Source organism: Bos indicus x Bos taurus, chromosome 25, assembly GCF_003369695.1.
Source record: "Bos indicus x Bos taurus breed Angus x Brahman F1 hybrid chromosome 25, Bos_hybrid_MaternalHap_v2.0, whole genome shotgun sequence".
NCBI classification, from domain to species: Eukaryota; Metazoa; Chordata; class Mammalia; order Artiodactyla; family Bovidae; genus Bos; species Bos indicus x Bos taurus.
Genome location: NC_040100.1, coordinates 20,064,533 through 20,091,941, shown reverse-complemented (window position 1 = coordinate 20,091,941; position 27,409 = coordinate 20,064,533). Strand labels below are relative to the sequence as shown.

Here is a 27,409-nt window from a genome sequence, read left to right as displayed (position 1 = left end):
GTTATTAAAAGCTACCTTATTATTTTAGTAGAACAACTAGAATAATTAATTTGAGAATTTAGGCTTAAAGAGATTATAATTACATATTAGAAACATTAATAAGGGAGAAAGATAAATATTATACATGGTATTGCCTGATAAACAGTAAAGTTTAAATATACTAGTTTGTTACATGTTAACTTTTCTTCCCAAAGTTATTTTATTTTGTGACCCTTAAGAGCATAAAATAATTCCTTGTAATAAAGGTTTTAAGGACTATTAATCTATAGATGACACAAACTTTTTAAAAATATTTGAACAATTTTGTTTTCTAACTGACCAGCTTTCAGTGGTACATGCCATCTTGCCTTCAAAGAGGTTGACTTTTGTTTTTCCCATATAATGATACATACTGAGATTGGAAATAATAATTCTAGGTTAATGTAAGTTTGCCCAAGCACTCTATATTTTATAGATGCTTAGTAATTTTAACTATTTTAGTCCTTTGAATAATTCAAATGAAAATCTGTATGTGGTTTTTTATTTTCCAGACATCCATTTAATACTTCTTTCTGTTAAAGTGAAACCATATCTTAAAATGGCAGTTTGTATAGTATGGTTATTATTTATGCTTGTACTTTTAGAAAATTTGCAGTGTAGCCAATAGGAAAACTTTTATGCAAAGCTGATTTGTAAACTTCAAAAGGATAATAAGGGAAGATCTTGAGTTATTAAGATGTATTAACTGATGTTTTGGGGAGTTCAGTAGTAATACAAGGTGACTGATGGCTGGTTTGTATTTAAACTGTTCTTTAAATTTGTAGATAGCTGAAGGAAAGTTCATTTTAATTTTTTTCTGAAATGTATTAAAATGTTAACAAATTTTTTAAATGTTATTTTAAAGAAGCAAATATTCATATAAGATAATTTCAATCATTAAGGAATAAGAGTACATAACAACTTGTTTTTACAAATTTAGAGGTTGGTATATTTAGAACTTTGGATATTAAATTGGTTTTTTTATTGGTTTTTTATTTGAATGTAAGACTATTGCTGTGGGTTTTTCTTTTTTTCCAATTAATTTTTTTTTAGCAACAGTTTAAGGTTTACAGAATGAAATGATGTTTTTACATTTAGAAATGCCATAAAATTAGGATAAAAGTAGAAAAAAGCAAAAGTTAGTAATTTAATTGTAATATTGTTTCACAGAGTCTTGATTTGGAGTAAAGTGCAGGAAGATGTGGATTTAAATTCTTTCTTGAGTAATTTTTCCATTTTCAAAGATTAAAATGCTTGTTTATTTCTGGGCCAATTCAAATTTTGCCTATCTCCTTTAAACTGCAAAAGACAAATTGGGTCATGGTATGGCCAAAAAAAAAAGTAAAAGTGAAAAATTGCAGTGAATATGTTTTATACTAGCTGAATGAAATTTCTTCAGAATACTTTTCTGATATTATGGATAATGTTAGGGCTAATTAGAATGTCTTTTCCACACTAACAAGCACATTGACTAACCTTGTCTTGTTTTCTGGACGTTGGCTCTGGATTTCTTTTAGAGCAGGTGTTTGTGACCATTGAGTTACTCAGCAGTGTACTTACGCAGTGACCATCACTGTCCTTACTCTTTCTACTTCCCTTGGTCATTCTTTGTCCTTCTTCATTGGTTCCTGATTATTCCACCTCTTGAACGTTGGTGTTGCAGTGTTTCATCCTTAGTATCATTCTGCCTCGTTTTTTGGATTCAGTCATCTCGTATATGCTGACGGTTAATAAGTTGTTGTTCAACCAATAGTTCTTGACCATTTGCTGTGTTTGGTTCTGGGAACACCAGTGGAGAAAGGAAGAAAAAATAAGAAACCTGCACTTACAGAGCACATTGCAGTGTAAGAGATGCCCCCGAGTTTTGTGGGAGTGGGGGAGGGGCATTGTCATAATATACTTCTAATATTAGCTGAGTCTGGGAGAGGGAGAAGTTGGGGGTTGATTGGTTGTTTCCTAGGAAAGGTGGTGGACAGAAATATTTTGAAGAAAGGAATGTCATAAGGTGGTTGATTGGTTGTTTCCTAGGAAAGGTGGTGGACAGAAATATTTTGAAGAAAGGAATGTCATAAGAGAGCATGATACCTTTTGGAAAACCACAGACATTTGATGCAGAAGAGGAGATGTATGTGGATATAGCAGGGTTATGAATCTGGAAAAGTGGTAAACAGGGGCTGTGTTAAAGACTTTGCATTAATTCTGAGAGCACTTTAAAAATATGGATAACACAGGGCACAGGTTTGGGCAAAGAGTGAAAAGAGGGTAGGGTGGGATCACCACTTAAGTCAAGGAGACTAGTTGGGTTTTTGCATGATTGAATTGATGAGTCTAACCTATTCTTTCTAAGTCTTGCCATTTCTTATTTTACAGCTTCATAGCTGCTTTTTCTACCTGTATGTTGAATGCTAAACCCATATTTTTAAAAAGTTCAAACTTTCACTGAATTCTGGAACCATCTTGCTCCCAATCATTTAGCATTCCTATAGCAGTGGTTTTCATAGTTTACCTGAGGCCACGGGAGGCTCCCTGAAGCTCTCTTGAGACCCACAAGTTAAAACTGTTTCCATTATAATAGAAAGACTTTATTTGTCTAGTTCACTTATTCTCCCATGAGTGTATAGTGAAGTTTTCTAGAGGGGACACAGTGTGCAAATCACGACCAACTGGATGCAGAAGTGGTTGTGAGAATCCACCTGCCTTCTGTTAAGCCAGATGTTAAAGGGATTTGCAAAAATAAAAAACAATGCATGCTTTTTTTTTTCTTTTTTTGGGAAATAGTTTTTTGTGTTTTTTTTCCAAAAAAAAGAACTTTTAATATATAAAGGATTTTCCTAATGACTTAATAAATATTTAAATTTTTTAAAAAATTTTCTAGCATGGTAAATATCTATAGGTGTAACCCACATAAATGAAAGATTTTTGGTGTTCCAAATTTTTAAAATTGTAAAGGGCCTTGAACCAAAAAGTTCAAGAATGGCTGTCCTATAGTAATAAACCTACCAACAACAACAAAAACTAATTAAACTCGTTCTTTCACACATACTTTCCAGATTTAATTTTTTCTCTATTTTGTATCTTTGTAAATGGTACCACTCACTACTCAAATTCCAGGCCAGAAACCTGGGGTTCATCTGCCTTTTTTACCTAACTGGTAATAGTAATCACTAATGTTTATTGAATACTAGCCATGTGCCAGATACAGTTTTTATTGATAATTCTTTACATCCATTATTGTGTTCAGATCAAATCAGATCAGTCGCTCAGTCGTGTCCGACTCTTTGCGACCCCATGAATCGCAGCACTCCAGGCCTCCCTGTCCAACACCAACTCCCGGAGTTCACTGAGACTCAGGTCCATCAAGTCAGTGATGCCATCCAGCCATCTCATCCTCTGTCGTCCCCTTCTCCTCCTGCCCCCAATCCCTCCCAGCATCAGAGTCTTTTTCCAATGAGTCAACTCTTTGCGTGAGGTGGCCGAAGTACTACTGGAGTTTCAGCTTCAACGTCATTCCTTCCAAAGAAATCCCAGGGCTGATCTCCTTCAGTATGGACTGGTTGGATCTCCTTGCAGTCCAAGGGACTCTCAAGAGTCTTCTCCAACACCACAGTTCAAAAGCATCAATTCCTCGGTGCTCAGCCTTTTTCACAGTCCAACTCTCACATCCATACACGACCACAGGAAAAACCATAGCCTTGACTAGACGGACCTTTGTTGGCAAAGTAATGTAACCCTCACAAAACCCTATAGATATAGGTATTAATATTTAACTTTATTTTACAGATGAAGAAAAGGTACAGAGGGAATAGATACCTTGCTCATGGTCATGTAGCTACCAAGTTTCAGAGCCAAAATTTGAATCCAGCCAGTCTTTTGAACCTGTACTTACTTCTTTGTTCTGTAACAGTTTATGTAGGATAGATACATGTTTCTTGAGGACTTATTTACCCACACACTCCTTGTGAAGTCATCTGGGCCAGGTGCTTTTTTAGAGAGGTAAATCTTGCAGGACCTTTTAATGTCTTCTGCTGTTATTATACCATAGGATCTTCTGCTCCTCTGTGAGCTCATTTTGGGAAACTATATTTGTAGAGCAGAGACTGGAAAACTATATCCTGCAGGCCAAATCTGGCCCACTGCCTGCTTCTTTATGTGAAGTTTTGTTGGAACACAATCATATCCATTCATTTACGTGCTGTCTGTAGCTGGTTTTTGTGCTACAGCAGCGAGTTGAGTAGTTGTAACAGAGACTGTATGGCCTGGAAAGCCTAAAATGTTTACTATCTGGCCCTCTACAGAAAAGGTTTGCCAAGCCATTAGCTGGGTTTTCTGTTTTATTGGTATATATTTCACATAGGATCTTGTCTTTACAGACTCTCTACATATGAAGTTATGTGTTTTTCCCTCAGTACTATTTATATTTCTTCTTTTATTTCCCCCATTGTGTGAGATTACTAAAATTTTGTCTGATGTATTAGTAATAGTGTTAATGTTGGTATTCGATCTTATGCTGTGCCCTACAGCAATTTGAGTAGCATTTGATTTAGAGAGAGGTTTTGTAACAATGTGCTAGCTTTTTAAAACATGAAGTATGCATGGTAGTTTTGATCAAACTGTCTGATCCTGATGGATGATTTAATAATTTCTTCATTTTTTGTGTGATAATTAGTCTATTTTTTCTGCCTCTTCTGGAATCTTGTGGTAAATAATTCCCTCCTCCAGTTTTTCTAATTATAAGTTGAGCCTAAATCATCTCATTTTTAAAAAATTAGGTTAACTGGTTGTTTACTTCTCTCTTAGAATCATGCCTTGGATTTATTGGTTCACTGTTTTGCATTTCAAAAAAATTGAATCAACTGTGCAATAGTTCAGATCAAAATGTAAAATTATAGCATATATTGTTTATAGTTTTAAAACTATTTGTGTCGTATATTTAAATCTTTATTTCCTTATTGATTCACGTTTAAAGTCATTGGTTTTTGTTTTTATCTTTACTGATTTCTTACCTCTTTTTTTTGTTGGATTTTTCACTTGAGTTGGTTTCTTCACATTCTCATTCCCTGGTTTAGTCATGTCTTAAAATTTATTGTGTGTATTGCTTTCATGATTTTTTTTTGATAGCTCTAGAGTCCTGGTATTTATTTCCTCTTCAACTCAAGATTTATTTGAATAAGGCAGTTTTACTTGCTAGTTTTTCTAGTGTGATTACATTGTAGTCCAGGAATATCATCTGTATTATTCCTACTTTTTGTAATTCATTGATATTTTCTTTAGTGCTGAATGGTATGCACTTCCTGACTATTTCATGAGTAATAGTCAAAAAAGGTGTTACCTGATTTCAAGGTTTTGCTTTTTTTTTTTTTCCAGTTTTTCTTTTCTGTCTCCACTTGGTTTACATATTTTGATATTAAGATTTGGTATATAAAGGTTCTTACCTGGTTGTTTCTTTTTTAGTTGGTTTCTTTATCAAAATGCAAAGTCTTTATAATGCGTTCTCTTTGAATTTTAAAAGTCTGCTTTCATCTAAATTTTGTTAGCATTTCTTGTTAGTGTATCTGTCTCTGTACTTTTTTCCACCAGTTGTCCTGAATTGTTTTGTTTCAGGAGTGAGTTTTGCAAAGTGTATTCCTTAAGTTTGTTTTTTCTTTTCTTAACCCTTTTTATGGTGTTTATTAACTAGTTAACCATTCACATTTTTATTGTGATTACAGATTTTTGAGGCTTATGCTTGGCATTTCATTTTGTATTTCATGTTAAGCACAATTTTAAAATAATTTTCTATGTTGCATTTTCTGTGTCTGTTGAATGGTTTTGTCATTTTTCCCTCTTCTGGTGGTTTAGATATTTACTGACATAATTAACCTAAACTTTACACGTAGACAGTAGCCAAAATTGCTCATACTTATTTCTGTTACCCAGCAGCCCCGCCCGTATCCTGGCACACCTGCATGCACTGTTAGCTCCTTTTTTCTTTGCTACGACATCCCATGTTTACATCTGAGACTTTACTTCAGATTATTTAGTTTTATAATCAGTAGTTACGTCTCAATGTTTTTTGCTGGCGTCACTGAAGTTTTCTAGCCCTAGAGACTAGTATCTATCAATATTTCAGCCTCTTTTTCTCTGTGGCACTTTATTGATGAAAAATACAGGAGTTCTTTGAATTTTTGAGGTAAGTGTGGGGTTGCTGGGTGACCAGTGTAATACTGCTTCTGAATTCCTACTCGCTTCTACAGTAGCGTTAGGGTTCTTGTACGTGTCTCCATGTAAGTTATTTTCCTACTTTCTTGAATGTACTAAAGAACAGTTTCCTGTTGCTATCTGACATAAATAACATCTTGTTTGGGTATTAAATTGTTGTCAGTCTTTTCCCTTTAGGAATAAAGTGGTGGACAAACTTACTTTTTAGCAGTGGGTAACTATAAAACTTTAAGGTTGCATTCAATTGCCAGATACCATACTGAGCTCAATACTAGGCATGTGAAAGCGGAGTTAAGAGTTTTTATGTGCCTTATAATATCATAGTTAACATATATTTGATCCTCTTGGTTTCAGATATATTTTAGAATATTCTAGTTCCTTATTTTCCTCACAACAAAGGAATATACATTACTGTTACATTCTAAGAGCATTAACTTGTCTAGGAGGCAAAATTTTCATACATAAAGTAATTAGACCTAGAATACACTGGGCCCAAATTGTTAATAAGAGGCTTTTCAGTCGTCAAGAATACAAGGGTTTTGAAGCAGTAGTTGGAATATTTGTAATCTAAGGAATTCCTCCTGAACTACAATTTTTTTTTGTATTACTTTAGAAAAGTCAAAGTCAAATTTTTAAAAAATAAGAGGTCAAGATCATATATTAGTATCAGTAATATAAACTAAATCCTCCAGCTGTTCAGAGAAAGAAGACAATAATAAGGCTAGACCATTGAATGAGAGGCGGCTGTAGATCTGAGGGCTTGTAAGAGGAAGTTGAGTGACTTGGAAACAATCTAGGTAACCAGTAATTTATCACAGAGTCATATACATTGTAGGTGTTTGATGAATATTTCTTTTTTGGGCTGCAGTAATGGCTTCTGTTTACTAAGTGTTTACATTGTGCTGGGTATTAGACCAATACTGTCTATATCATATAGACAAGGAAAAAGATACGGAAATAACCTAGCTCGTGAGTGGCGGGGCTGTTTTAGTTTCAGGCCTGGTGCTCTTGAAGAGTTTTCTGTGTCCTCAGCAATCACATGGAGATGAATCACTGTTTATTTGACGGTGGCATCTGCGAAGCTGATTAAATTGCTACAAAAGAGTAAAGTGGTATTGTGCCAATCATTTAAAAATAGACACTACGTATAGGCATTTTATTGCAGATTTGGGTCCAGGCCACCACGATAAAGTAAATATTGCAATAAAGCGAGTCACGAATCTTTTGGTTTCCCAGTGCATATAAAAGTTATGCTGACTCTGTCCTGTAGTCTAAGATATTTAATAGTACTATGTCTTTAAAAAGTGTACATACCTTAATTTTAAAATAATTTATTGCTTTAAAAATGCTAATCATTAGCTGAGCCATTGCGGGTCCCAGTCTTTTTGCAGCAGTAATATCAAAGATCACTGATCGTAGTTCACCATAATAAATATAATTAAAAAGTTGGAAATACTGTGAGAATGACCAAAAGGTGAAACAGACTGACAAAGTGAGCAGATGCTGTTGGGGAAAAAATGCCACCAATAGACTTGCTTGATGCAGGGTTGCCACACACTTTTCATACAAGCATGCAGTATCTTTGAAGTGTGATAAAGCAAAGCACAGTAAACCAGAGTATACTGCCTAGCCTTATGTTTGGTGCTCTGTAACCACTGTTAACATACTTAACCTTAGGATAGCTCTGTGAGCAATAGGTGTTACCCTGTTTCACAGAGGAGACCACAGGCTCAGGTTCATACAGCTTGTCCAGGGACATAGAGCTTTTTAAAGGCATCACTGGGATTGAAACCTGGGTCTATCTGGCACCGACAGTTCATAGACCGTATAGACCGTGCTGCCTCTCGGTAGTTTTAGAGATTGGGTATAGTTTCCCTGGTTTAGAGTATTTCCACCAGTTAACTTATTTAATCTCTTTTAGGAGTCCAGAAATTCACTGTAGTTTCCAACTGTTTGTACCATAGACAGTTTGTGTTTCTCTGATTTGCTTAAGCCAGCATATTCAAATTATTTCTCTAGTTTAGGTTAGTCTCACAGATCTCATCGTATGATCTTTGTATTTTGTCCCCCTTCTGAATTTTTCTTATTTGATTCAGATTTTACATTTTAATAACAAAAAACAATGTTAACCTTGTGTAGCAGGATTATTTTTTGCCCTTACTCTTGTGTTGTCTTTCAAAGATGAAAACTAGGGATCAAACGCATTAAGAATGAGGCAAATTCAGAACAGTCACCCATGACTTGAGGATTCTTTAGGGACTACCAAAACTTTGTCAACTTTGTTCTTTTAGTTACTGTGAGTTACAGAGTTGTATGAGCAGTGCTTGTTCTCTAATCAGAGATAACAAGAGAAAGAGATGGTGAGCTGAGCTGTCATCCAGGACAGGGAATGCTGATAGCTGTCCATTCCTTTATCGGATAGGTAGTTAGCTGAAGTAAATATCTGATGCTTGGCAGTGATCCTTCCCAAGAAAACTTGAGCCCGTGAATGAGGATACCCCTGCACACATAAAGAGTCTATTCCTTTAGGATTGTTTTCCTTGGGGCCTTTTTGCTTAGATGGCTTGCAATAGAGGTACACTTTACTGGCTAATCTTTTCCACCCCTTTTCTTTTGTTGGGATTAGTGCCAGAACAGATAAAGCCCAGTGTAAGCCAGCCTCAGCCTGCCAACTCTAATAACGGCACTTCCACAGCAACCAGCACTAATAATAATGCCAAGCGAGCCACAGCCAACAATCAGCAGCAGCAGCAGCAACAGCCGCAACCGCAGCAGCAGCAACCGCAGCAGCCGCAGCAGCCGCAGCCGCCACCACAGGCCTTGCCTCGGTATCCCCGGGAAGTACCACCTCGATTTCGCCACCAGGAACATAAGCAGCTTCTAAAGAGGGGTCAGCATTTTCCCGTCATAGCAGCAAACCTGGGATCTGCTGTTAAAGTGTTAAGCAGCCAGTCAGAAAGCAGTGCTTTAACAAATCAACAGCCACAAAATAACGGAGAGGTGCAGATCAGCAAAAACCAGTCAGGTGAGAGAAGGCATTTCTTACGAGACTCCAACTATCATCATTAGTAGTGTAGCAAGTTTATAAATTCATGCCTATTTGGTGATGTATTTGTATTCATCCGTATCTGGGTTGTAAAGTAAGAATTCTATGCGGGAACTTGTGAGTGGGGAATCTTAAAATGTTTCCTGTAAGTTAACTATCACTCTCCCTTCAGATCTTAACCCATTTTAGTAAACAGCTTATAGAGCTAAAGTTATATGCTAACCAGTTGTGCATATTAACTGCATTTAATCCTCAACAACCCTGTGAGGTATCAGCTGTTCTTATCTCTGCATTTCAGTAGAGGAAACTGAGGCACCAAGACAAAAATTACTTGAGATCAGTTACCACGTGCCGTAAAAAAAGACCACCACCCATGAAAGTTCTGTTCAGAGCACATGCATTCGGTTATTATCCTAGAATGGCTTTTCTCAGCTCATTAATGATTGTGAGGCAGAAAATAAGTTCAGTATGTGATTACAGTTTTCTCAGAGTCCAGCTTATTTCCCTGTGTTGTGACGATTGGTTTGTCCATTCGTTTATTGAACTATTTTGATGCTTTTATCCCAAGCCATGTAGAGAATTGAGGATAATCATGATTTCCACACAGGAGAGCAGTAGCAGACCAGTAACCAGCCCGAGTCTCTGCAGCCAGATGGACCTGGTGTTTTAAGTCCTGGCTCCACAGTGTACCAGTGTGCGACCTTGGCAGGTCACTTAATTGCTCCGTGTGTCCAGGTCTCATCTGAGAAGCCTTTCCTAACTGTCCCAGGTGGACTTACTCACTTTCTGCCTCTGTGCTCTCTCCCATACCAGGAACTGCTCTGTACTTTATCATCCAGTATTTCCCAGCTAATCAGTAGCAGAGCCTGCACTCACACTGAGATCTGTCTGACTCCAAAGCTGTGCACGTAGCAACCATGCCGTGCTTTGGCAGCCTACTGGATGTGATAGGTGAGGAGGCAGAGGGCACACGTGATTTTCTGGCATAGGTAATTGGAGAAGCAAGTTATTGGAAAGGATGCAAACTTAAATCATCAGCCTGAGTCAATACTTACCCCTACACGCTTATCACTGTGTAAGCTTGGCCAGATGACTTATCAGACCGTCCTTGCTAATCTGTGAAGTGTAGTGCCCAGTCTATAAGGTTGCCTTGAGGATTATGCTATGTGACATGTTAAAGCAGCTAGTTTAGGGTCAGATATTTAGGCACTGCATGAATTATTTTCCCTGAGACTTTTCTAGAAGGACCTGTGCTTTTCAGGAGGAAGAGTCTGGTTGAGACATGTTACATCTAATGCCAAGCAATGAATAATTTCGTTTGAAGTTCCTCTAGGAAGTCAGCTTGGAAGCAGTTGTATTGAGTCATCAGCATCATTGTAGTTAAGACTTTGGAGAGGTTATATATGCAGCAAATTCTTGAGTACCTACTGCAGGCTAAGCAATGGTGGCATACTTAACAAACAGGAAAGTGGGATAGTAACTTTAGGAAATACATGTTGAATATGCTTTTTCAGTTGGGGACATGAAAGCAAAGCTGTTTCTGAAATGGAAACAATGGGAGTTCAAGAATTTTCTCAAAGATCGGTATGGGTCAAGAAACCCAAAAGTGTTATGGGTATACATTCAGGTGAAAAGAAGCCTAAGATGTGGACATAGGAAGAAGTCTTCAAAAAAACAAAGGGCTGAGAAGGAAAGATAGCCCGCCTGTTTCTAAAACAAGTTCACAAAGGTGGACAGTATTAATGTGGAGGCTAAGATGGAAACAAGACGGGTACAGCAGTCTGACTAAAATTTAGAATTAAATCCCCAAACAGAATGCAGAAGAAGATGCAAGCAAAGCATTCTTCAAGAGAAGCAGACTTGTGCTTTTGTCTTTTTCTAAACATTTGTGAATCCCCTTTTACCAGCATAGTTTCATATTTATGTTAAAATATCTTTGTAGGTGCTACTAGAAATGATAATAGAAACCTAATGGAGCCTTCGGTATCTGTTTATTAGAGAGGACTTGTTAGATCAGTCCTGGCTCCTGAAGGGCCGATAATAAATTATAGTGACAGTAATACTATAGTGACTGACTAACCCTTATGGGGTGCTTATGACCCACACACTGTTTTAACATGTTTAATTTTCGTCTTACAGATTAGAAAGTAGCCTAGTGATCAGTGAAGAGCAGTGTACTGGACAGTATAAACAGCATGAACGATAGCCCAGAAACCTGATACTTGCGTGTTGTGAAACTACATGTAGTTCAGAAATGTGGGGGCACATCCTTGACTGTCTTTGTCTATTTGTATTTGACTTTTTTAGTTTTCTGACCAGAGAGAGGTGATGGAGTAGATTTGACATTTAAATTGATACATACAGAAATTTACTTGAAAGTTTTCATAGTGAAGGTGAGGAGTGCTGGATACACTTGCCTTGGCTTCAAAGAATGCATTTCTCATTTATTCACTGCAGTGAAGAGGAGGGCTAGTGCCTAGTCTAAATTAGAGGTCACACAACTAAATCCTTCATAGGCTAGCAGGTAAGTAGAGTGAAGGATGAAAAGAAGTCATGGGAACTGTGGTAAAGGTATGAATTTTAAGTTTCTTTTGAACCGCACAGCTCTGCAGGTGGAGTTGCCAGTTTGTGGCTGTGCCGCACACATGTAGTGATGGTTGCAGTCGCCACTCTCTCTCACAGTGATTTCTTAAAGCCTTAAGGTGTAAGACCTTACTACTCGCCAAATAACCCTTGAGTTTGAGGAGACTGATGTGCTTTACCAGGGCTGGCGGCAGTGTTGCTCTTGTGAGCCAGAGTGTTCCAGGTCACACTTTATCATCAGCTGACATGACACATTCAGAAGAATTAAGTAGATCAGCAAACACCCGTATACCCTCCACTCAAATCCAGGTGCTGTCAGTACATTATATGTACATACACATGCACACGTGTGCCTTATTTCACTGCATTTCACCTTTATTACTTCTCCAGATAATTTTTTAAAGAATAAAGTAGTGTTCTATACAACTGTGACACCACAATCACCCTTAAGCAAAAGAGGGATATTTTCAGCAGTATCCTGTGATATGTAGTTTGTATTCAGAATTTTGCAGATGGTACCAAGAATGTGTTTTAGTTTATAGTGAGATGCAGCTTAGCACACATACACACCATTTATATAAAATATAAAGCTTGCGAAACAGCATTATGCCTTGCATATGAATGAATTCAAATATAGCATTTTGTGTGGTTACTGTTCAGTTACCTACTGTGGGAGAAATGAGATATAATCAAGAGAAAGTACACAGGAGTTTTCTATTATGTTAGTAGTATATTTCCTAAGGTGAGGGGTATGTGAGTTTTTTTGTATTAATGCTATAGATTTTCCTGTGTTTCTTTCTTTTTTTTTTTTTTTTAAAGAAACTTAAATGTGAAGTATAATGGTGAATTACTAAAAATTGGGGCTGTTTTAATGAAAAACTGTTAAAGTTACCAGAAGTGTTTAAAGGTTAGAATACTGTCCATCTGCCTGTGCTCAGCTGTCCTTTTAGTGCAGTAAATGTGCGTCCTTGCTGTCCTGTCACTTCTTGCTCTAAGTGTGTCCCATGGTCTGTAAACATATTTAAGTCTTTATAATCTTTAAAAGAAATTCCTTTAAACTCCCATTCTCTTGGGGTTATTGTAGAATTTCTCTTTACTTTTGAGTTCTTAAAAAAATAATCTATACTTGGACTCTCTAATACATTGCCTCAGTCCTCTGTCATCTGGCTTCTGCTCACTTGATTAAAATAGTTCTTGCTAAGGTCACTGATCTGAATGCCAAATCCAGACTTTTTTATTTTTAATTGTGGTTTAAAAAGCAGACTGACTTACCCATTTTTATCTTAATAAGATATCTACATTTTTTAAAATCATTGACCATGTTCTCCTTTTAAAGCCCTTTCATTCTTTGGTTTTCCTTTGACCAGTTTTCAGACTTTATTCCCTCCCATGGCTTTGTTTGATCTCTCTTCCCAGTTTTAGGTTTCATGTCTTCTGGATGTCTTCAGCTGCTGTTGGGCCCTTCAAACTCAACATGTCCGAAATTGAACTCAATTATCTTGCCACATACTGGTTTTTCATTCTGGATCCCATTGCTCGAAAGGTTGGCTCCCCCCTTCATCCACTCACCCATCTAGAAATCTTAAGCTCATGCTTCACTCTCCCTCTTCTTCACGTCTCACAGGCCTCTGGTTTGCCATGCCCAGCTGGCTTTAAGTCCGGAACAGCTCTTGGCTCTGCTCCCTCCTCTGCACTGCTGCCACCATTGACTGAGTTCAGGCACGCAGCATCTCTTCTGTAGCTGCGTCACCCCATCTCTCCGACCAGAAGCCAGTCAGAATCCATGCATTGCATCTGGTTGTGGTACTGCTTCTGTCTTTAACCATCTTTAACCTAGGCTCTCAGCCTGTTTTTCTGGAAGGCTGCTACACCTATTCACTTACACGTTATCTGTGGCTGCTTTCCAGCTGCTGTGTAGAGTAGTCACCACAGAGACTGTTTGGCTGGCAGAACTATTTGTTAATTGGACCTTCACAGAAAACCTCTGCCAGCCCCTGGACTAGAGATTAGAATAACTAAGGAAAACATTTTTCACTTTCTCGCTCAAGTGCTATTTGAAATTGTGCCTCTAAAGTTCTCTCATATTCCAAATGATAACATTTCATACTTCCTGGAAATGCTGTAAGGCCTTTCTTTCTGGTGAGATTGGAAGTCTTTAAGGCAAAAAGCATATGTTTGGCTATTTTGTTTGTTACATGGTACATATTTAACTTAGACAAATGTATGAATTTTCCTGGATCTAAATTCTTCATGAATGAATGATGCAGTTCCCTTGAATTCTCACCAGTCTTTGCTTTACCCCATGTATCTTCTTTCTGAATAGGTGCTGTTAATACACTGCTATATTCTTCTTCTTCTTTTTTTTTTTTCCTTTTGGCCATGCCTTACGGGATCTCAATTCCCCAACCAGGGATTGAACTCGGAGCCTCGGTAGTGAGAAAGCAGAGTCCTAACCACTGGAGTGCCTGGAATTTCCTCCCTCCCCACCCCCTTTTTTTAAAAAATTGGAATATAGTTGGTTTACAATGTTGTGTTAGTTTCTGCTGTACAGCAGAGTGAATCAGCTGCATGTATATATATCCCCTCTTCCTTGGATTTCCTTCCGATAAACAGGAAGATGACCTAAAGGTAACCTAAAGGTCACCACAGAGCACTGAGTAGAGTTCCCTGAACTAAACAGTCAGTTCTCATTAGTTATCTATTTTATACATAGTAATATACATACGCCAATCCCAGACCTCCCCACCCCCCCTTCCCCACTTTGTGTCCATACGTTTGTTCTCTCCATCTGTGTCTCTATTTCTGTTTTGCAAGTAAGCATCTATACCATTTTTCTAGGTTCCGCATATCCTTTTTTTTTTAATGTTCTTTTTGGGGTATAGTACTAGAGCTGCCCTCAGTCTTCCTATGGTAATTTTGTATGAGAGTGGGGTGCTGATTTTAGATTTCAAGTGTTTTTTCTCAGTTAAATGCAGCCTTCCAAATCTTGGTTTAAATTTTGTATTTTGCAGCATACTGTGAAACTGAACTGTCCACTTTCCTCCCACCAGTACAGGGGTTTACAATCTCACTGTTCCTCACAATTTCCTGGGAAAGCGTGACTGTCATCTTCTACTTACTAATGTTGCTGTATGTTTATCTTCCAGATCATTTGTAATGGTGGATTCTGGCTTCCTTGTGTGTTAAGGGAAGTGTATTATTTGACTTCTTTCAATTCTGAAGTAGTCTCCAACTGTGAAATGTTTTAGTTGTGATCAATGAGGAGTCCTGCACTTTTCACCCGACTCCCCCTGCCCCGCCCAGCCCCCCCCCCCCCGCCCCCGCCCCTGACACACTCAGATTTTTCTATCTAAGCTAAAGTGTTTTTCATAACAAAAAGTGGTCTTTGTGACTTATTGTTGGTAAATGCAGTTTTTTGAGGTAGCCTCTTAATTTATGTTTTTGGGAAAGTATCAAGTATGTTCCAGATTAAAAATGGAGTTTTAGCTAATAATTACTGATGGCATCTCTTATTTTCCTAAAATACATGGGCATACACAGCAAAAGGCAGGTGTGGACCATAACCCCCTCCAAACTAGGTCATGGCCAGATTGTGAGAAAGTTTCACTACCATTAAAGATAGTAGAATTGGTTTGCAGAGTGTATTCTGCTGTTTTCTGGGGCGTTTTGCTTTTGATGTATTCAGACATTAAAAAAGAAAAAACCCTTACCTTTCTTGTAAATAGCCAAGTTTTTTTTTTTTTTTAAATGGTTTCTTTGCTTTTATGTATACAAAATTCTCATCACAAATTCATGGTTTCATCTTTAACACTTCAATCATCTGGATTTACTTTTGATAGATCATCTCATTTAAGAAATCTTTAAAAGTATTGAATATTCCTTTTCTTTAGGTGATTTAAAATGCTAACCTTTGGCATATAACCTTAGATAATATACTTGGGTCCATTTCTGGGTTAATTTTTCTGTTCTTACATACTCTGATAGGACAGTGCTGTTCAGTGCATGATAAAAGTGGATTTTATGGATTTTATTTATATGTCTTATGTGAATTTTAAAACCTTTATATCTCTTTAATCAAATTACCGACTCTTGTTAGTAAATTTTTATAATTAAACTCAGAAGGAACATTGTTATATCTTCCTATTGAGGAGCAAGTTTATATTTAATCAGGTTATCTGCTATGACCTGCAATAAAATTTAATTGAATATTTTTGTTAACTTTATTTCAAAGCTTCCTTAATACTTTTTGTGGTTCCTATAATTAGGATCCTTTTCCATCCCATTTTCTTGTTGGTTATTCTTGGTGCATAGGAAAACTGGCTTTTTACATATTAACCCTTTTTGTTTCTTTTTTACTATCTTGACCTCATTTGGGTGTCATATTTCATCAGTTTGTGCTTCTAGCACAAACCTGAGTAACTGTATTGATAACAGATTCCTGTCTTTTCCCTGTTGTTAGGGGAATGCTGATTATGTTTCAGTGTTAAACCCCAGGTCCATTCCTTTGTTTTCAGCTTGGGTAGTTTTGTCTGTCTTTCTCAGTCTTGTTTTCTTATTCCTGTTGAATGGGAAGTGGCAAGACACACACACGCAAATAATATATCAGAAGTACTTTTGTTATAGACCATGGCTTGATTGTTTTAGATTTGGAGAAAAGTGGAAGGTTTGGAACTTGCTGATGTTCTGGATTTGCTGTTCACAGGAAAGAATCAAGGGTAAATCTTAGGTATTAGGAAACTTACCAAGATGAAGAAAACTGGAAAAGAAGCAGGCTTGTTTTTTCCTTTGAGAGGAGGCACCTGTGGAGGTATAATCTAGGAGTTAATAACCTTTTTGAGATATGTAAGTAGAGATTTAAAGTAAGCACATTGGTGTATGGTTTCTAATTTTGCTCTTTATGAGAGAGGTATGGTAGAATGAAGAACTTTGCAGATAGGATTGAAAATTATGATAATCATTGATACAATTAGTGAAAAATAATGGCCCTCGTTTGTATCTGAATCAGATACAGTTCAAAGCAGTTTTAGTTAGCAATCATTTAATCCTTACAACTCTATGAGGTAGCTACTATTACTATTCCCACTTTATAGATGAAGAATCCAAGGCACAGGAAGATTTGAGGGTCTTACCTATAGTCACACAGCTGGTAAATAACAGAGCGACTTTTAAACCCAAGCAGGGTGGCTTTGAGAGTTTTACTCTGCAGCACTGCACCAAACTGCCCTTCATAGAGCACTTATTTGAAGCCAGCAGTGAGCTGCATACTTTACGTATGAAGCTAGGTTAACTAACAACCAGGTAAAGAAGTCCGTATGTACTGTGTATATTCCCATCTTACTAGTTTGGTCATACAGCTACTGCACAGACTTCAGTCTCGGTATCTCTAGAGTTCCAGTTATGTTCTGAGCCACCCCGCTTTTTTACTTTAGGATGAATTCTGATTTTCTCACCTTATTTTCTACAGCCCTTGAGCCTCCATTTCTTCATCTGTAAAGGGAAGGTAATGCCTACTGTAGGGTTGTTTCGAGGATTCAGTGACAGCATTCCGCATAAAGCATGTGCTCCAGCGTGCTGAATGATACTGCCAGCAGTGCAGGCACTGTCTGTTAGTGAGACTGATGTTTTTGTGTCCTTTATTTCCTGAGAAAAATCCTCCTCATGGGCACTGAAAGATGAAAAGCTTTCCTAGGAAGCTTTGAACTGCCAAGTACTTTTTAATTAGAGAGTGGAAGTCAGAAGCACTTTGAGAACTTCTGAGAAAATATATGTATTTAATGAGTTACGTGTACATTTTTTGTCTCTGTTTCATCCCCCCCCCTTTTTTTTTTTTACTGTTCTTTCTAGCTCTCTTCACCTTTTGCTGCTTAGCAGTTGTGCTTTGAGAAATAATGATGCATGTTGAATCTGATTTTCCGTATCAGCAATACCCTCATGGGCTTTTCTGGTTCCTCAGACAGTAAAGAATCCACCTGCAATGCGAAAGGCCTGGATTCGTCCGGTGGGTTGGGAAGATCCCCTGGAGAAGGGAACAACTACCCACTCCAGTATTTTGGCCTGGAGAAGTCCATGGACAGAGGAACCTGGCAAGGTTACAGTCCACGGGGCTGCAAAGAGTCGGACACAACTGAGTGTCACTTCACTATACCCTCACAATGAGTGATATTTTACTTTCTGGGCTTATAGCACCTAGTGTTTGGTTCATTATATCTGGGACATGACTTAAGCATATGTATTACTTACTAAATATGATTCTGATAACTACTGTAGTAAAGAACTACAATATGAACAACCCCCTGAGGAAAGTCTAAATGCCCACATCTTATCTCTGAAGATTTCTAACTTAACCAGAGTTTTAAACTGAATGAGAGTGATGCATTTGGGAAAATATTATAAGTAATAAAATAACTAGATGATAATACATACCAGTAAGTCTTAAGTTTATAGGATTGTATGACTAGTCATTAATGTCTTGAATGTCAGCAGTTGAATTTTTAATCATAACTTTGATCTTTAGCATATCAACCGTTTTCTGTTGTCTTCTAATAAACATGGCTGTTAACACATTTTTATGAAGGCAGTATTTCTACTTGTGTGCTGTATTTTTCAGATTGAATTTGAACACTAATGAAATGCAAATATAATGGAAAAGGCTTTATAATTCTTATAAACTTGTTATAATACCCAAAACAGTTGTGTGAAATAGCTGTTCTATTTGTTCTATTTGTGTAATAGTTGTTCTATTCTATATGGGTAGAAAAGGATTCCTAATATATTTCTAGTACATTTCGCCAAGTTTGGCCTGTCCACTTGTCATTTCCCATTTCCATCCCAGACCCTTCCTTCCTGAGGTTGGGCCTCTAAGCCTAGGTTGCTCCATCATCCTAATAAATCATTTCTACCTTATCCTTCCTGACTCCAAATTCTTTATTTGCTGATATGTTCATTCATTCATTCATGTATGTATTGAGGAGCTATTATGTTCCAGGTACTACTCTGTGCTCTTGGAATAACATAAATGAACAGAGCAGCAAAATTCCCTGCCTATGTGGAATTAATTATTGAATATGGAAAGTTAGTGGCTGGGATATAACCAGTGCCCTTGTAATTATATTGCCAAGTGTTATATTTTGTTGAGGAGCCATACACATTTATAATGTATTCATCATTTTTTCAAACACTTGATATATTTTTGTGTTTCTTCTTTATTCTAGATACAAACCACAATACTTCAGGATCCCATTATGAAAATTCAGAGCGGGGACCTGTGTCGTCTACAAGTGACTCTCGTACAAACTGTAAGAATGCTGTTGTGAACGACTCCCCTGAAAAAGAAGCATGGCCCTCAGCCCCTGGCAGTGATCCGGAGTTGGTTTCAGAATGTATGGATGCTGATTCTGCCTCCAGTTCTGAATCAGAGCGACCCATCACTATCATGGCTTCAGGGAGCACAGGTGGTGAAAATGATGGCCTTCGGAATAGCACTGGACTTGGATCCCAAAACAAGTTTGTGGTTGGTAGCAGCAGCAATAATGTGGGCCACGGAAGTAGCACTGGGCCGTGGGGTTTTTCCCATGGAGCCATAATAAGCACATGTCAGGCCTCTGTGGATGCTCCTGAAAGCAAATCAGAAAGTAGCAACAATAGAATGAATGCTTGGGGCACTGTAAGTTCTTCATCAAATGGAGGGTTAAATCCAAGCACTTTGAATTCAGCTAGCAACCATGGTGCCTGGCCAGTATTAGAGAACAACGGACTTGCCCTAAAAGGGCCTGTAGGGAGTGGTAGTTCTGGCATCAATATTCAGTGCAGTCCCTTAGGCCAGATGCCTAACAATCAGAGTATTAACTCTAAAGTGGGTGGTGCTTCCACCCATGGTACCTGGGGAAGCCTTCAGGAAACTTGTGAATCTGAAGTAAGTGGTACACAGAAGGTTTCATTCAGTGGTCAACCTCAAAATATTACCACTGAAATGACTGGACCAAATAACACTACTAACTTTATGACCTCTAGTTTACCAAACTCCGGTTCAGTACAGAATAATGAACTGCCTAGTAATACAGGGGCCTGGCGTGTGAGCACAATGAATCATCCTCAGATACAGGCTCCCTCGGTTGTAAATGGCACTTCCCTTTCTCACCTTAGCAATGGAGAGTCAAAAAGTGGAGGCTCTTACGGTACTACATGGGGTGCCTATGGTTCTAATTACTCTGGAGACAAATGTTCAAGCCCTAATGGCCAAGCTAATGGTGACACTGTGAATGCAACTCTAATGCAGCCTGGCGTAAACGGGCCTATGGGCACTAACTTTCAAGTTAACACAAACAAAGGAGGCGGCGTGTGGGAGTCTGGAGCAGTGAATTCCCAGAGTGCATCCTGGGGAAATGGTGCAAATTCTGGAGGAAGTCGAAGAGGGTGGGGAACTCCTGCACAAAACACTGGCACTAATACACCCGGCGTGGAGTGGAACAAACTGCCTGGCAACCAGCATTCCAGTGACAGTGCAAATGGCAACGGTAAGAAGTTTACAAACGGATGGAAGTCTACTGAGGAAGAGGATCAGGGTTCTGCCGCATCTCAGACAAATGAGCAAAGCAGTGTGTGGGCCAAAACGGGAGGTACAGTGGAGAGTGAAGGTAGTACAGAAAGCACTGGACGCCTCGAGGAGAAAGCGACTGGGGAAAATCAGAGTAGGGACAGAAGGAAGATGGATCAGCACACGTTACTCCAAAGCATTGTAAACAGAACTGACTTAGATCCACGTGTCCTGTCCAACTCTGGCTGGGGACAGACTCCTATTAAGCAGAATACTGCCTGGGATACAGAAACATCACCAAGAGGGGAGAGAAAGACTGACAATGGGACAGAGGCCTGGGGAAGCTCTGCAACACAGACTTTTAACTCAGGGGCGTGTGTAGATAAGACTAGCCCGAGTAGTAATGATACCTCATCTGTATCGGGGTGGGGAGATCCCAAACCTGCTCTGCGGTGGGGAGATTCCAAAGGCTCAAGCTGCCAGGGGGGATGGGAAGATGACTCTGCTGCTACAGGAATGGTCAAGAGCAATCAGTGGGGGAACTGCAAAGAAGAGAAGTCCGCATGGAATGATTCGCAAAAGAACAAACAGGGATGGGGTGACGGACAAAAGTCAAACCAAGGGTGGTCCGTCTCTGCCGGTGACAACTGGGGAGAAAGGAGTAACCATTGGGGAGAGGCTAACAAGAAGTCTAGCTCAGGAGGTAGTGACAGTGATAGGTCTGTTTCTGGTTGGAATGAACTCGGTAAAACCAGTTCTTTTACATGGGGAAATAACATTAATCCAAATAATTCATCAGGCTGGGACGAATCTTCTAAACCGAATCCTTCCCAGGGATGGGGAGACCCTCCAAAGTCTAATCAGTCTCTAGGTTGGGGAGATTCATCAAAGCCGGTCAGTTCTCCAGACTGGAACAAGCAACAAGACATTGTCGGATCTTGGGGCATCCCGCCAGCGACAGGCAAACCTCCTGGTACAGGCTGGCTGGGAGGACCTATGCCAGCCCCAGCGAAAGAGGAAGAACCCACGGGCTGGGAGGAGCCATCCCCAGAATCCATACGTCGCAAAATGGAGATTGACGATGGGACTTCAGCTTGGGGAGATCCCAGCAAATACAATTACAAAAATGTGAACATGTGGAACAAAAACGTCCCAAATGGCAGCAGTCGCTCAGACCAGCAAGCACAGGTACACCAGTTGCTACCGTCTGCAGGTACCATCTCAAACAAAGAGGCGAGCAGTGGCTCCGGTAAGTTCTCGTTTTCTGCAGTCTTGTTTCTCATAGTACTTCACAGTCACAGGAGCCTTGTTTCAATTTACTGTTTTTGGATGTGCACACAAACTTTTTTTTTTTAACTTTAATCCAGGAGAAGTTTGTAGGGAAGAAGATTATGGGGAAGGTGTTACTGTCGGGAAACGGCTCTGCCTTTGGTAGTATTGGCTGTGAATCCCACGCACTCCATTCTCTATCTGGAAGGCTACAGAAGGCAGAATTGGAAAAGGGATGTCAAGTGGGAATACTGTACACTTTCCTCATCTCACTTTTTCTGACTCGAGCTATTAAATTTTGGTTTTATTATTTGATTATCCCCAGAAATAAAACAAGTACCTCAAAGTACAGTCCTCTCAAAATCTAGATACTGTAATTGGCCATAGAAGGGATTTATTTAAGTAGGCATGTTGAATACAGTGGGCATGTAATATGACAGTGACATTTTTCATTAGTTGTCATTGAGATGTAGTGTCTTTTTAATGGAGGTTTCATTGAATAATAATCCTGTTGGATGTAGAGACAGAAATATTTTCATGAACTAACGTTTCAGCGCCTAATTCTTTTTTCTGAGTATTATTAATTTAGATTTAATTTTTAGAAGAAAGGTATATGTATCTAAGGGGAAGGCTGTTGTGGTTCTTTTAAAACAGTGTGTTCATGGCTTGGCTTTGCCTTTGTTGATTATGGTTGGCTTTGGACAGCCTAATAAATTTTAAGAAGTGCTGTCCAGCGTATACAAGTAGGATGCCTACCTATCATTAGTCTTATTAAATTACATTTTCCAGAACAGTGATGTTGAAAGGTTGTACTTATAGTAAAAGTTTTATACACATACTGTTACCCAGCTTGATCACCTGCTTGACTAGGTTTGACTCAGACTGACTTGGCTTTTCTAGGAATTAAATTCATCCTCAAAGGAGGAAGACTTGCCATAATTAAGATTATTCAGAAGAATCTGCTGTGCACCTCGAGGGCAGTTCTGAAAGAAGAGGTGAAAAAAAAGTATAGTTAGATTATAATAATGGAAAATTATTTGTCTTCTTTACATAAAACAGAAGCCATCCTTTTTGCCCATCACAGCATCATTATTTAATACACAAATGTGAAGGTCTTCTTTTGTTCCCCAAGTATTCCTTATTACCCCTTCAACCTGCTGATGACTTCTTTTCCCACACTTTCTAAAGGCTGGGGTGAGCCCTGGGGGGAGACTTCAACTCCAGCCACAACTGTGGATAATGGTACTTCAGCCTGGGGTAAACCCGTAGACAGTGGGCCTAGCTGGGGCGAACCCATTGCTGCGGCATCCAGCACATCCACGTGGGGCTCCAGCTCTGTTGGTCCACAAACATTAAACAAATCTGGTAAGTTACTGATAATTGCTGGTTTCCGTTGGATAGCACTGGTGATTCATTGACTATAATTAAGTAATTGGATAACGTTTATGACGTTGATAATGTATCCACATGTTATCGTAATTGTCAAGCAACTTTCATGCTATCCAGCACAAGAGACTGAGTATAATAGTCATGGGGACACATATCCAAGCGGTCTGGCTCAGGTACCAGACAGGCCCCTAAATACTATACAGATAATGAGCAGAGTTCAGGAAGGACCCTTAATATTCAGACAGACATTGTTACTATTCTTCTAGGGATTCCAAAGACCAAGTATAGAGATGAGATACTTTCTGCTTCTGACCTGCATGCTGTACTTTTGGGCCATTCTCCTTAAAAATATGTATTAAGATGAATTTTTAAAAGTTCCATTCATCCTTGAGTTCCTAAGCAAATACGAACATGAATGCCACCAATGTCCCATGTTTAGGAATCCTCTGATTTGTAAAAGCATGAGAAGTGTTTTATCGAAAATTTTACTAAACTTAAATTCTTGTTTAGCTTTTAGCTCAGTATATTACATACATTTTTGCCATGCAAACCTGGGAAGGGAAATAAAAGAGGGTTTTTAGATTGTCCCCCAGCTCTGCCCCCTTAATGAGTGCTCATCCTCTGGAAAGAACTGTTTGACTATAGCATGTTTCTTTTTGTCACAAATCCACAATTAGGGCCAAAATCTATGCAAGACGGCTGGTGTGGTGATGATATGCCCTTGCCTGGAAATCGCCCCACTGGCTGGGAAGAGGAAGAAGATGTAGAGATTGGAATGTGGAATAGTAATTCATCTCAAGAGCTTAATTCATCTTTAAATTGGCCACCATATACAAAGAAAATGTCTTCGAAGGTAAACATTTCAAGGGCAAAGCCCTTGAAACTTTAAATTCCAAAGGTAGTTTCCCCACAGAAGATAACGTGCTTGCCTGCCCGTTTATGGCAGTCAGTATAGTCCAGGCAGTCCCCAACTTGGGTAGAGCTTCCTGTGTGGGCAGCCATCTAGAGAGACCTAGGACCACAGGAAGGTCCTTTCTCCCCACTTCTACAGCTTGACATCTCTCCCCCACCTCCACCAGTGCTACCTGGGACAACCCCTCACCCCAGGATGGTGCCTGCAGTGGGGAGGATGAAGAGAAGGGCAAATCTACATGTTGATTCCTCCTTTCCCACTGCCAGTTCATCTCCCATTTCACCTCCTCGCCTGGAGCCCCGAACCTCCGCGTTACCCAGAGTTACCGTGGTCCTTATTCGTCCCCCATCTTCGTCCCTTCTCTACTCAGTAAGGTCCTGGGATGGAAATCCCTAGGAATGAGTAGAGCGTTTGGTTTTGCTTTTATATGGACAAACCTTATTCCAGACCTGGCTCTACATCAGAATTGTAAGGCATTTGTTAAAAGTATAATTTCCTATACTCTAGGCCTGCTGTTGTTTTGAAAATTGAACCAAGTTTCTTGTTCTCAACGAGCTCTCCAAATGTTTCTGATGCAGAGCCAGGTTTGAGAAGACTAGTGTCAGATTTTCTTGGGGCCCATTTTCAAAATATGTGCTTAGTCCCCCCAGGTGATTCTGATATATCCTTTCCAACCTGTTTGAGAATGAATTCTTTTTGAGGGACCTAAGAAGTCAGATACCAGTAGCTCATGGCCAGGGTCCCTCCCTTTTGAACCTGGGATTCTAAGTCTAGGACCTGCCATTTTCATTTTTAAGACTTTTCTTCATTGGGCTGCAATTCCCTATTGCCTCAGCATATAGTGTATGAATCGTTTTCCCATATTTTACATAAATCATTTGACCCTCATAACCTTCTGAGATAGAATACTGATAAGGAATTTGAAGCTGGAAAAGGTGGTGGCTTGCCCAGAGTTGCATAACTAGTAAGTGACAGAGCAAGGATTTAAGTTTAGGTCTTCCAGTTCCAAACCCTGTGTTCTTCCCACTGGACCGTGCTGTTTTGTGACTTTGTCTTTCCTTACAGGGTCTGAGTGGCAAAAAAAGGAGAAGGGAAAGGGTGTGTAGCCTTTTTACTCTTTCTCCTTTGTTTCTACTAGTAAAAATCTTTTAGAAAGCAACTGCAAATATTTATTTAGCCTCTGCTGTGTGCCAGGTACTGTGCTTAGTGCTGGGGGTTCAGAAACACTAGGATAAGCGCATACTTCAGGGAGCTCAGGGTTCCGTATGGGGGTGTGAGCAATGCTCTAAGGAGTGTTAGCTTGAGTTTCGAAGATGCCTGGGAGTGGGATGTGTTAGGAAAAGTGGTAGCCCGAAATACAGAATGTGGGGGGAAAGAGGTGACAGTCTACTCCACAGTTAGATTAGGGGCAGATACTAAAGTGTTTACAGTACGATGCCAGATAATTTGAACTTTATTTAGCATAATGTATGGAGCCAATCAAATTGAATAAAAGGCAGCATCGGTTTGGTTTTTAAAATTGGAAGAAAGACCAAAGTTAGTGATCTCATTTAGGAAACGTCTGCATTCATTCAGGTTAGAAAGGACGGCCTGAATTAGGAAGCAGAAATAAATATTTAGTAGAAGGGACTGATGTGAGAGACATTTGGGATTAAAGAGACAGGTGTTAGCAACCAGTTAAGTATGGGGTGGGGGTAAAAGAGGAAAAGGAATCAAAGTCAACTTCACAAACCTTGGAAAGGGTTAGATGCTTGCTTCAGAGACCTGCTTTCAAGGGGAAATTACGAAGCTGTGTTCTGTTCCGCAGTCAGAAGGAACAGGTAGTAGCAACGGGATAGGGAAATTATGGCAACAAGCTGAGAATGGTTCTGTGATCCTTTATGGGCAGCCTTGGTCTCTATGGCTTCCAGCCTCCCTGTCTACCAAGCTGCTAATCATGGACCATTTGTTCTCTCAGCTCATGTTTCCAAGTGGTTTCCGTACCTTCCATACCCCAACCAGCCACAGAAAGCCAACACCGAGTAGGAAGAATCCCAGCTTTAGTTGCTGCTGGGGATATTGTGTTCTTGGCAACATAAATTGGAATTTTAAAATACTCTTTCGTATGGAAACATATGGTGTTTTTTCAGTACAGTGCACATAGCATAATTAAATTATGGTTTTAATTGGTTTCTTTGGACTAACCTGAGAGCCTAGTGACTATTTTTACTGTGCTTTGGTGTGAGAATTCTACAAATCCAAATTATAATTAATTTTTTAGAACACAGTCCACTTGTACATTGGAAACTGTCTGATGAACAGTTCTCCATTATCCAGAGGACCTGTTTACTTTCTGTGGGTCATCAAGGCCCTTTGCTTCTGTCTTTTCCTTCTGACTGCTTGCCCTTAGAGATTTCTCTGTGCATTACAGCTATACCAGAGGACTGGAGCAAAGGAAGTTGAAAATCAAATAAGTTGATTTTTAATTATTAACAACTCTGTGAGAAGAGTTGGTTGGAGGAGAAATTATTGGCTAAAAATGAGAGTTGGGAATTGTCTTGAAGTTTAATTAATCCATCATTATACCCAGATAAATAGAGATGGCATGGCATCTTTCTGCTCTTTTATTTTACAAAGGGAATGATGAAAGGTGGAAACAAACAAGAAGAAGCATGGATAAATCCATTTGTTAAACAGTTTTCAAATATCAGTTTTTCGGTAAGTATGTTTTCTCAGCAACCTGCTCCCCTTTTAATGGTGGTTCATAAACTTACCCTAATTTCATTTTTTTGTTTTCTTTAATTGTTCGCTGAGTCATTATGAATATGCTGAGGTTAGAATAAAATTTTCCATGAGTTCTTTATTTTTATAGTTACAGCTAAAAATACTGATCACATATCTTCTTTTATTATTTTTTATCATGTTAGGCAATGAACATTGCCTAACATGTTTTATGTTCCACTTAAATTTCACAAATAAGGAAATAGTAAAATACTTCACTTTTATTTTCGTTTGCAAGTTAAGCTCAACTAACAAGCTACTTTTTTCTTTTTCAGAGAGACTCGCCAGAAGAAAATGTACAGAGCAATAAGATGGACCTTTCTGGAGGTAAGAAAAAATTAAATCAACTTGAGTTTCATATTCATCATTGATGGGGAGACTCACTTGTGACATAATCCAACTGAAAAAGCATTGACCTCAACCAGGAGAGGGAGCTCTGGGTTTCTGCCTCAGTGTTCCTCTTCTCTGGCGTATATTAGAATGTGGGAATTATGCGATTTGGTGTGCCTTTTAAAGTGTAAATCACTGTGCAAATCTAAGCTAATGGTACTGTTAGTCTTTGGTTACTGCAGATTTAGTCCTGTCAAGAATGAGTTATCCAGGTTGGATGAGACAGTCTTCTTAATTTAGGGAACACTTTTTACAAAGGCCCGGATACAATGACAGAAACATCTGAAGCCATATTGGAGAAATGGCAAGT

At 39.0% G+C, this 27,409-nt stretch overlaps 1 protein-coding gene across 11 annotated transcripts in view; it reads left to right on the top strand.

The window, feature by feature from the left end:
• The window catches only part of TNRC6A (trinucleotide repeat containing 6A), a 224,813-nt gene that overhangs the window by 170,316 nt on the left and 27,088 nt on the right, over nucleotides 1–27,409 (top strand). For 6 of the 11 annotated variants that reach the window (XR_003508592.1, XM_027526754.1, XM_027526749.1 and 3 more), the window contains 7 exons: nucleotides 8,843–9,241; nucleotides 19,057–21,627; nucleotides 22,836–23,012; nucleotides 23,714–23,889; nucleotides 25,015–25,047; nucleotides 26,566–26,646; nucleotides 26,985–27,036. Coding sequence is in view for 10 of the 11 variants with exons in the window: in XM_027526754.1 (XP_027382555.1) it covers nucleotides 8,843–9,241; nucleotides 19,057–21,627; nucleotides 22,836–23,012; nucleotides 23,714–23,889; nucleotides 25,015–25,047; nucleotides 26,566–26,646; nucleotides 26,985–27,036 (3,489 nt within the window). In the remaining variant the exon portion in view is untranslated. The remainder of the gene's footprint in view (nucleotides 1–8,842; nucleotides 9,242–19,056; nucleotides 21,628–22,835; nucleotides 23,013–23,713; nucleotides 23,890–25,014; nucleotides 25,048–26,565; nucleotides 26,647–26,984; nucleotides 27,037–27,409) is intronic. The other 5 variants (XM_027526757.1, XM_027526759.1, XM_027526755.1 and 2 more) reach the window with 4 other exon arrangements.